The 12,018-nt window shown below is 35.4% G+C and overlaps 1 protein-coding gene across 3 annotated transcripts in view; it reads left to right on the forward strand.

Moving 5' to 3' along the window:
• LOC149789242 (inosine-5'-monophosphate dehydrogenase 1-like) overlaps positions 1-8,258 on the forward strand; it is a 112,513-nt gene extending 104,255 nt beyond the window's left edge. For all 3 annotated transcript variants that reach the window (XM_089975416.1, XM_089975414.1, XM_089975415.1), the window contains one exon: positions 754-8,258. Coding sequence is in view for 2 of the 3 variants with exons in the window: in XM_089975414.1 (XP_089831540.1) it covers positions 754-775 (22 nt within the window). In the remaining variant the exon portion in view is untranslated. The remainder of the gene's footprint in view (positions 1-753) is intronic.
• The last annotated feature ends 3,760 nt before the right edge of the window (positions 8,259-12,018 follow it).

The raw sequence follows: 12,018 nt of genomic DNA on the forward strand, positions 1-12,018 counted from the left end.
TATGACCAGTGACTGATGTTGACCACATATAGATCAGATGTGCTTTTTCTTTCTTTTAAGTCATGCATTACTTTATTAAAACTTTATTAAAACAAAGAATTGTGCTTCATTTGTTAAAAAAATTAAATGTCTGTTGTGTTGGAAGTTGTGTCATGGCCAAGACAGAGCTAAAGTGATTTCCAGAATGAAGATATGGGCTAAATATTACTTACAAACATGTCACAGAATAAACTCTGAAAATTGCATAGGTCCTTGGAAAAGTACTTACATTTTTGTACACAAAGTCTGTATGAACCATGTAATAAATTATGATGACAGTGCTAGAACCTACTCCGAATGAAGTTGACCATGATGTGGAAGATTATTGAGATTTACATGATCAGGTTCTACAGTTATTGTCCCCCCAGCCTTGGCTGCCCAGTCTTGCCTATTACATTGAAACTAAAAGACAATAGTATAATACAAAACAGACAGTTTTTATTGCTTAGTTATTTAATGTATATACTTGGGTGTAAGTCAGATTGAGCTGCAGTTCATCTCTGTTGTCACCGAATTTGCCAGCCGATCTGGGTGTATGCCTTTTGTTTGGACTAATCACTAGAACAAACAACATAGACCCAAAACTTTCTGTGCATTATGTGATGGCAAATATGGTTCTATGTTGTTTGCAGTTGGATGCAGCTTATAAGTGAGTGTAGATGGGAAATATGTTGTTGTCTACCTTATCCTTGTTTTTTTTGTTTTCATTTTCAGGTATGAGAAAAGACTATACTGATTTCCTGAAATGTTCAGTGTGAGTTACCTACCTTTTGAGATTATCCAGGATTCTTCAGCAGTTTCAAAAATATGACACCATCCCATCCATCTCACCTTTGACATCCAGAAGCGTTTGATCTTGTACACATCGCTGAACCATGAGGAAAGGGAGATAACAAAAAGAACTGACTCGGGGATTGGCTTACATTAGCTTATCAGTTTCAAGCTGGGGAAGAACTCATTTTATAAGCATCATTGAGAAAAGTCTTCATCATCTGCATAACATAATTTGCCCAGTGTCTGTTCTAGAACTGAAGGGGGGGGTATTACCTACATAAAAAAGAAAAACAGGAATTTTATTGAGTATAAGAGGAATTTAATGAAGGAATAAAGGTAGAAATGTGTTGTTTTCATGCATTCATTTGATCTTTTTGAAGAAGTTAGCACAATTCTGTAATCACACATCTTAGACTGTTTTGGCTGTATGAAAATCTGTATTAAATATCAGAGTTTTGAAATTATTTTTCATATGAGAAATTAAAGTAAAATTCAAATGAATTTATTCCTTTTTTTGTTTTTAATTAAGTAAATTTTAGAAAACATTTGTAAAATGTTCAGGTTGAAATTTGAGGAAAATGTGAAATTAAGGACCTTGGATGTTTTGAAAATTAAAATCAATATAATTTGTGTTTATATAAAGGGAACTGAAATTTATCACTAGAAGTTAATGCTATTGAAGTGTTACATATTGGGATATTTTCAGTAGTGGTGCACAGAAAGATAAACATAAGTTGGGATACAGGATTCACTGAAATCTACATACATGTATATTAGAAGCAATTTGCAATAATTAATTTTTGTTAGCAAATTTGAATTTCATTTAAAACAAATGAATGCATTGACCATATATGAATAGGTATGCTGGTGCAGTATTTCATGAATGATTGAATGGATATTCTGAATAGGTATGCTGGTGTAATTTCATGAATGAATGAATAGGTATTCCGAGGTAGTATTTCCTTAATGAATGAATAGGTATTCTGAGGTAGAATTTCATCAGTGACTGAATAGGTATGCGGAAGTAGTATTTTATTAATATTCAGGAATATGTCTGGAAATTCATTGAACATGTGTTCATTAAACCAAATATTCTTGTTTGTAAGTTCAGTCCAACTGCAAACTGCAGAGACTCAGACCTGCCACTGCATAATGTGCTGGCAGGTCAGTGTCTCTGCAGTTTGTTAGGAGTAATCAGTAGAACAAACAACATAGACCATGATTTGCCAGCACATTATATGATGGCAGGTCAGGGTCTGTGTGTTTTTTTTCTTCATTTGGATTTATAAGCAAGTATGTACAGTAAGTAGATTTCAGGGTAGTACAGCATTATTAAAAGTTGTCAGCTGTTACTGGACCACTCCGGTAGCAAGGTGGTTAGATTGTCCACCTTGGATGTGGGAGGTCGTGGGTTTGATCCCCGGCCAAGTCATACAAAAGACTTTAAAAATGGTACTAACAGCTGCCTCGCTTGGCACTCAATATTAAGAGGTTAGTGTTAGGACTGGCCTGCCTGGTGTCAGGATAATATGACAGTGGAACATCATGCTACATGTCTGTGGCATGATGCCCCAGTGCTATACATCACTATAAACTGCCACACTGCAGATATTGTAGTAATATGACTGAATTTTGTTTAAAGCTATGTTAAAAATCCAAATCACATGCATGCACGCACAACTGTTATTGGATTTAGAAGTGGGGGTTTCTTTTTGGATACATGCTTTAATGGTCAGGTGAAACTTAAGTTCAAAGGTAGTAATAACTTTGTAGGAAATCGATAGAAAGAAAAGCAAAAATAAAATGCAGGCACTGAAATTTGTATGAATTAACAAAGTATATAACTAAACAAATGCTTGACATATTTTCAATTAATATTAATTATATGTATTGAGAACTTGAAAGCTTATTGATTATGTGTAGTTAATGCCAGGAACAAAAGACTGCTCCGATGGCCTTGTTGTTAGAGCATCTGCCTCGGATGTGGGAGGTCTTGGGTTCGAACCCTGGCCGAGTCATACCAAAGACTTATAAAAATGGTACTAACAGCTGCCTCACTAGGCGCTCAGCATTACAAGGTTAGTGTTAAGACTGGTCAACCTGGTGTCAGGATAATGTGACTGGGTGGGACATCATGCTACATGTTTGCAGCATGATGCCCCAGTGCTCGATGTTGCTGTAAACTGCCACACTGCAGACATTGTAGCGATATGACTGAAATTTTTTTAAAGTTACTTTAAAAATCCAAATCACACACACACACACATCCATTGCTATTCTGTGAGCCCCTTTTATTTGATTTAAAAGCATGCAAGCTATTTTAATAAAAATGTAACAAATTCAGATATTTTATCCTTTGCATCAAAACATAGCACAGTATCCGGTCCCTAAGCCAGTACCATTTAATGTGGTTTCTGGTTAGAACTGAAATTCCTCAGAAATTAGCCAGTGCATTTTATAATTGTCCCTAGGGGGGTATTGAAATTGCTACCACATGGCAGGGATATACCAGTAGTTATACTTGGCACTTACCATGTGTTATAACTCAATGCATGAAGCAGATAACTGATTTTGCTGGCAGCATACTAAAAGTGGGGAGATAAAACTGCTCTTCCAGTAATGTCCAGGCATGATGCAAATTCACTGGCCAGATTTGCTCCAGTTGAACTTAATTTGACCTAGATGGGGACTACTGCTGAAGCAGACAAATATGGTAGACAATGCAGAGATGATGTTCTTCTGTGGAAGTGAAAGATGTTTGCCCAAGCAAAAAATAAAAGAACCATTAAAAGTTTCAATAAGTAAGACTCAGCTACCCACTTGCACCATAAGCTGTGGTACCTTCCTGCTTTTGATGGAGTGGCATAGGGGAAATTACCCTTGTATGTCTTAATTTCCGGATACAACACTTGTGTGTCAACTACTTCATTATAAGACAGTCTCACTAATAGATGGTATACTCGGATGGTGTTATAATGAGGGATTATGTATTGTAACTTCATTTTAATTTACAAATAGATAAGCATGTAAGTGAGATGCGAGGATTTTGCAAGCATCTTTTGACTAATGTTTTATCATGTTTTATTAAAAATGTGAATATAGTCATCTCACAAATTGGCTAAATGTTTAGCTTCCTAAAAGTACTTTTATTTACAGTAACTATATATATATATATATATATATATATATATATATATATATATATATGATGGTATCTATATTTATGCACATAGCTATTTGTATCGTGCTTTGAAAGCCTCATATATGGAACTCGCTGCTTGCTGCAGATTGGATTCCCTTTGTCTGTGCACATGTCAATCTATTATTCAGATCTCTCAAACCGACCTGAAATTGGTTTCAGTCACTTCCCAGAATTTATTTAAGATTGCTTACAAGTTGTGTCTGTGGTATAATTTCCAATACTTTTTCACCTTCTGCTACTTAGGTTGCAGTGTTCATGGATGTGTGTTTGTGTGTGTGTGTGTGTGTGTGTGTGTGTGCACGTGTTTGTGTTGCATATAAACAGGTTAATTGTGACCTGTTTCTTTTCTTTTTGTCATGGTGGCTAAAAAATACTTTCCTGTGTCAGGAAAGGAGACTAGGTGTGCTTTAAAGCTTCTGCTTAACAAAGAATTTCAGTTTCCTTCTAGCTTTTCTATGTACAGAGGTATACAAGTATAAAAGGACTAGCTTGAAATTTAGCTGAATCTTTTAGAAATTTATTCAGTAACCTATGAAAGGTATTGACAGTTCTGCTGTCTTAGTTAAACACACTAATTAACAAAGAGTTGGATTATTAATTTTTTTTTCAGGGCTGGGCATTTGATTTACAGTTTTAGAACTTTACTTTTAATTTGCATCACAGCCATTATTATGCTGATGTATTTTGAAACACTAATACATACTGTACATTTAATGGCTTGCAAAAACATTCATTGAATTATCTCCCTTCAATCAATGTTTTCTCTGTGTGGTATTTTGTTTGTGGAATAAATTAGAGGGGAAAAAAGGCTAAAAAGAGAAATAGGTAAATTTGTTTGTTTTTATTGTTTAGCATGTGTTCAATGAAGGAATCTAAACCATATTACCTGATCTTAACATGTATGCATTTATGTTATGTCCTTTTCAAGAATCTCCTTGTTATGATTGATTTTTGGGTGGTGCTCTAGCCTGACTTTATGGAACTTTAGTATAATGGTCAATTTAGCTACAGTGTGCAGGTCTATCCATCTGTCCTCCATCCACACACTAGATTAAGTTCATTGGTAATGGGCTTTTTTAGATTATCTTAATAATATTTGCATATGTACATATATTTGCAATAATGTCTATTTGTTTATGTATGTAAATTTTTCATGCAACGAAGAGTATGTTGCTTAATATTTCTCAGGTTATTTGATATAATGGATATAATGATGTAATCAAATTACTCTATAAGAAGCCATGTGATGATGATTTACCCAGCAAGTTTTTTGAAAGGTTATCGAGGGACTCAGTATTATCAATCTGGTAGATTATCTTATTTCCTTCTCCACTGGGAACCATTCTCCTGTAGTGTTGTTTGGTGGCCACGCCATAGTCAAGGGCATTATTCTCCACCAGACAGTACTATAGGATATAGAAGGATACATGTCAAGTGGGTAGGTAATAAAAGATTTAGCACATCACATAACATCTTGTGACATAATGTGATATCTGCATATGGCAGTAGTGCCCAGGCTGTGATTTATTTTATACAATATTTATCTGTATTACACAAACCCAACTGTGTCTAGACACAATCCAGCTGAAGACACATTAGCTTTTAATGCCAACCTTGAACATTTTGATAAGAGTCTGACATTAGTGTAGAAATCTATAGCACTAACAAATCTTAGTGGATTGCAGAAATCCTTAGATATGAAAGTTCTTAGTATAATAAAATATTTACGGTAATACATACAACCAAAACATACACAGCTATGTTGAGCCACATTTCTGAGCACATCCATCGCATTGTAAATTCCTTCATTTCTTATTTTCACCTGAGCACGTCCTTTCTATGTTGATATATTCATTTCTTGCTTATTTTCACCTGAGTAGCTTTGATAAATATTACTTCATTTATTCTGAGGGATAAATTTTATATTCTTTTATTATGTACAGCTTCGAGATTTCACAAAGACAGTAGACTTCACAACTCAGCCACACATCCCCACCTGTTCACATGGCAAATTGATAATGACAATAAATGGCTGTTAGGTGTCTTGGTAATGTATGCTATTTTGACCAATTCAGGTGTATTGGAAATGCCAAGGTCCAAGCAGTCTGGAACATTTTACAATGATGTAATGCAGAGCAGAATATCCTGATTACAAGTTGAAAGGTCTGTGTTCAGAATTATGGTGTCCTTACTAGGATTTGGATCTGCTGTCAAATATGCCGACAAAATGCTGTGTGCTATATGCACGTTAAATCGTATGATCGATGAATGTATAGAAACAATTTACTGGTGTATTATGCACCAAATACAAATGTATTCTGTTTGCGGATGGGTGCATTGAAAACAAAATTAACTAGAAAGCCTTAACATTTCAGTACAAAGTCTTTAGGATAATGAGTAGTACTTAACATAATACTAGCCACTAATTCTTTGGTTTATTGGTTGATAGAAAAGTGGATATATGTTGAAGTTACTAATTCTAAATGTTTGATTGAAGAAAAATAGTTTTTGCATCCATAGGTTCAGCGAATACACGATTGGTTGTTGATGTGTTTTTATGGTCTTCTTTGATAAAGATGACAAGTGTTTAAATTTTTCATTTTGAGATAAATGTTTCTTGTGATAACAGCTAGGACTTCCAATAAATAGGGAAAGAAGAAAAAAAAACATGCATTTAAAGGGTAGATAACTCTATCTGGCATAACAGTTGGTCTTGTGCAGAGATGATCACAGCAATGTAGGATTGCAAAACTGCAGTGTTAATTCAGCAATGACATTTTGAAACAGTTATATGGAACATGTATAAAAAGAATTTACACAGAAAGTTACATTTCATGTCTTTGAATGTTTCAAGGTGGTATAATTTGTATGACCAAAACCTTTAATGTTAAAGTCAATTGTAGTGTTGGAAAGATTATCTTGGCTTATTAAAATTTAATAAAAGTACACCTTTTTGAACAGAGACTAAAGACTTTAAAAAGTTGAAAGATCAAAGCTTTGTAGGGGATTGTTCACAAAGGGAAGGTTCATTGGTTAAAGTCTTATTTATGTTGCCATGGATACACTGTAATCAAACATTGTACAAATGTTTACTCCAGGATATTCAGTGTTTCTAAAGAATTTGGGGGTAGAGGGAATTGGGGAAATGTCAGGGCCACTTAAATTATTTCACATTTGAAAGAGAACTTGTTTCCATGGATAGAATGTTATCTGACTTTGCCCCTTTTGGCATAATGGAATGAAAGTCAGGGTCCATTAATTTTAGCTGTTTAGTGTAAATTGTTTCAGGATAATTGGAAATTATTTATATTCCCACAGGTTGACAGTTCTAAGATTTTGCATAATAGTTTACCAAACATGGAATGTATCTAGAATTAAGATGGTTAATATGCATTTTGGGCAAGAAAGAAGCCTACAATGTCACTTGAACTGAAAGATGAAAAGTAGTTTTTTGCATAATAATGCTCGTTTTAGACTACGTATTGTGACCAAAGTTTGTGAAGGGCTTGCACTTGAAGTAAGGAAGAGGTGCATTGATTTGGGGTCAGTGTTCAAGATTATTTTGACTCGAAGATAGACAAATAGGTTGTGCAAAATAATTTTTGTTAAGATTATGTTCCTTGACCAAACTTTGTGGATGGCATCCACTTAGTGTAAGAAAAAACCTTGATAGTAATTCTGAAAAATAAAATAAAGTCTTTTGCACATTAAGCTCGGTTAAAGACCATATGCCTTGAATCAGAGGGCAAGGTCATTGAAATCAATTAGTCCATAATCTCTGAGTCAACAATACCATACTAGTGGCTACTTGGAGGACTGTTCAGTACACGGGGGTTGTGGGTACTAAAATAAAGCAATCTAGTTATTTGTGTAATACTTGTTATGTTTATGCTGGGATTTGTAAATACACATTGTGTTCAGTATTTTTGCAGGAATATCTAAAAATGTGTGATATGACAGTCAGAAAAAGAAGTTGTGAAACTAGAGAAGAAAAACCTCAATAATTGTGTGGGTGAAATAATATTTTACAAGCGGATGGAAAACAAGCTTTGTGTCATTAAGAACATGAAAAAAGTCATTTTACTCAGAATCCCAAAAGAATTTTCTTTTCATATTTCAGCAAATACATGATTATTAAATATTGTCAGGTGTAATTGTGCTGTACATTTTTCACCAGCATTATACATTTGTAATCAAATGTTTGTCTCACTATTAAGATTTAGTATTAAATAAATTCCATGAACTTTAGTTTTACATTATTTTTTTTAAAACACCCCATCCCCCATGACTTGAAAGAAATCTTATGGCAGAACACTCTGATGGCATTTTATTTGGCAAAGAGGAGTGTTTGGATCAGATTTAAGGATATTGGATAAATTAGATAATTTGCAATTATACTGACAGGCATTCTGAATGCCGTTAGAAGATGGCAATGCTGAAACCGACACTGGATGTCAAGCCATATAGTCCTGATTTGCCTGGTAATATCGAGAAACAAACGATTTCTTAACAGCATCCATGAATCTGAAACAAACCTTTGTATCCGGGCCCAATACAGCAGCCGCGGCGGTAGTTCACTTGATAGAGTCGGACTGGTAATCTAATGGTCGCGTTCGATATCCACCCAGTCCAGTCCCAATCAGTTGCCACGATCTTTACTGGCATAAGGCACTTAACCATTTCTTTGTCATGACAAAAGCAATAACGTTCTACAAGTGCCGGTAAATGAAACCTGGGAAAACAATCAAAGCTTAAAATCGCTTATTTGAAGTTCATTCGTTACTAAAGCGTTTGCGTCAACAGGAGATGGCAATAATTCTGTCCCTTTCGGTTGCATTATCAGAGATGTATCTTCAACAGTTTCAGTTTAAATTTAATGTCTAAATAACGTCTAAAGTTACTGTGGAGTAAGATTTACAATTCTCGGAGAAGCAGAGATTTTATATGTGATGCAAACAAGGTTGCTCTCCCGAACTACTTGCATTCCATAGCATTATCGCAGAGGCGTAGCGGGGGGGGGGGGGGGGCAGGGGGGTACATATGTCCCCGGGCGCCAAGGTACAGGGGCGCCAAAATGAGGCTTACAACGTTACATTATAATAAGTAAACAAGGGTAATATTCAAAAATGTGATTAAACGGGGAGGGGGCTGGGGCGCCAATTTTATAGTTCGTCCCCGGGCGCAAAATATCATAGCTACGCCTCTGCATTATCGAGTACCAAAGGATTAAAACTATCGGTGCTGTTAAAACGGTATCCAATTATCACGACACGAAATTTTGTTGCAAAAGTATTCATGAATATTTGCTACAACGGAATTCATATAATATTGCAACGCTATGCACAATCCGTTCTAACGATGTTCAAACACCGGGTAAAAGTTTTTTGTGTTGTTGAAACGGTCATTTTCGCGTTGAGACGATAAAAGTTCCCGTTGCAGCAGTTCTATTGCCATCGCAACGATAGATGAACTACGTTACAACGGTATGTGAATACTTTATCGTTGCAGCGGTAATAATTACTACGGCATGTAAAAAAAAAAAAAAAAAAATTGGCGTTGTGATGATAATTGGCTATCGTGGGTACGATAGTTGGATACTATTGCAACAGTTCTGGTAGTTTAGCACCAAACTGATACACCATAAACAGGTATCAAATAGTAATAATTATCTTGTGTATACCACTTAAGCCATGATGTTATCAAACCTGAGACAAATGTTCTGCACATGATGTCTACAAAACCCTGTTTCGGTTGCTCGTCATCTTCGCTAGCCAAGGTTCCGATATGTTAACCCTATATGTAACATATCGGAACCTTGGCTAGGGAAGATTGTTGCTCCGTTGCAATTTCCAAACCAACAATTGTTCAATATATATTCACATATCGTAATACCGCGATAGTTGAAAAATGTAGCATGCGCCCTTTTGTCTATCCAACAGGGGCATGGGCGTTCCAACATTTAAGAATTTTCCAGTGACACACATATATATATATATATATATATATATATATATATATATATATATATATATATATATATATATATGAGAGAGAGAGATGCAAGCCTGTAATACGATTTAAGCAAACCCCAAAACAATAAAACACCCAAATCCGACAATCCCATTGACCCGATTGGCATCACTTTGAACGTTAGTCCCTTTTGTTTTGGGTTACCCCACTCCCATAGAACACATTTTATTTAAAGCTAAATTGTAAGCAACACTATGAACCTCTGTGGCCTGTACATATCCCCCATATTTTATGAGTGAACAGAAAGAAACAAAAACAGAAATGGGAGTTCATAGTATCACAGAGACACTTCCCGAAACCCGGCACTTTTGGATTCAAACAGTTTTGCCGACGAGGTGGTCAGCTTACAGTGCTATAATTAGCATTAGAATGGCTTTATTGGGTCCAGACTATGTGGTCATTCAGGAGAAAATGACCGGACTACAGAGGGCCTAGTTCAGGAAATTTCATTTTGATTAGTTAACCTGTTATATTTTGAAGAGCAGATTTCATACAACGCTTCCAAAAGAATCGAACCCACGTATTACCTTCACCTTGTTTTGCCGTTTTCACAAGAATTTCATTCTGCATTCTTCAATATAACGCGTGATGCGTGTGGTTTTGTTTACTTTCGTTTTAACAAAGCGTAGTGCGCACTTGTTTCTGCCCATAAATTGCAGTATGATTACATTTAGTTAAAGATAATGCTGACACCCTTGTGGGATTAGCCAGCATGTTGCTGGATAAATGTCATATGCTTTTGTTTTCGTAACTGATATATGCACTTCTATTCCTCTAAATTGATAAATTATTTAAGTAAAGCTCCTTTGCTTATATATGTGTTGTATTGCTTTTTGATTATTTAATGTACGCATTAGTTTTATTTATATATTCTTTTTTTAGAAAAGTAAAGCGGGGGGGGGGGTGCGTATTTTAAACGTTTGTATGAAATGGTCAGTATCTACTATAACCAAATGGCGAACGATCTTCTTGTTCTTTCCGGGGTTTTCCCCGAGTTCTACATCCACCATTTTATACTGACCGCCATGTATAGCCTATCTTGTGCTGAAAAATGGCGTTAAACCCTTGAACAACTACAACTAAAACTTTCCCAAATTATGTACCGATGAAAATTGTCACGTGTGATCACCAATAAAGTATTTGTGATCGCTAAAGGAATATATTCTTTTGATCGACCTTAGACCACAATTCAGCTACAGTAAAATTTTCTTATCCCCCCCCCCCCCCCAAGATAGCATTTAATATAGTTTACAACTTACTCCATGTTTTACTTACAGCGCTGTATTTTAAAAAATCAAATTTTTTTGGGTATGATCAATTTGCAAGGTGCAATATTTAATTTCTTCACTATTTCGAAAGAAAATTTTCAAATTGGAATATATATACACACACACACACACACATACACACAGAGTACGTGTGTACACGCCCGCCTTGTCTGTCCATATGCCTTATATTGGCGAGTGAAGAGAATGCACAAACAACTGAAGTTAATTGACTCTTCCCTAAACCACACACTTTTGAATCCAAACATTCTGGACGTTTTATGAAGGTCGGCAGTATACAGAGTCGTAATTAGCTCGGACTACAGAGGATCTTGTTTATAGAAGTTTCACTGCATTTTCGTTTGAATGCAGGATCAGTTGACCTGATACATTCTGTGCAGCCGATTTTCTTCAAAGCTTGCAGAAGAATCGCATTCTAGAACCACGCATTACCTTCACCTTGCAAGCCGTTTAATATAAAGCGTGATATGGTTTTGTTTATTTTTGTTATTTTACCGGGCACGTGCACATAGTTCTTCCCATAAACAGCGGTATGATGACGTCGGTGTAAAAGTACTGCTGACATAACGGTTAAGTGCAGGATGAGTTAATAAATTAACGGAGATATGCTCCTAACTTTTGTCTTTATAAACGATGCATATATTTTGAATCGTCTAAATTTATAAATTATTTAAATAAAGTTCCTTT

The sequence above is a fragment of the Sinohyriopsis cumingii genome, chromosome 11 (assembly GCF_028554795.1).
Source record: "Sinohyriopsis cumingii isolate HCF-2022 chromosome 11, ASM2855479v2, whole genome shotgun sequence".
In the NCBI taxonomy this organism is placed as follows: Eukaryota; Metazoa; Mollusca; class Bivalvia; order Unionida; family Unionidae; genus Sinohyriopsis; species Sinohyriopsis cumingii.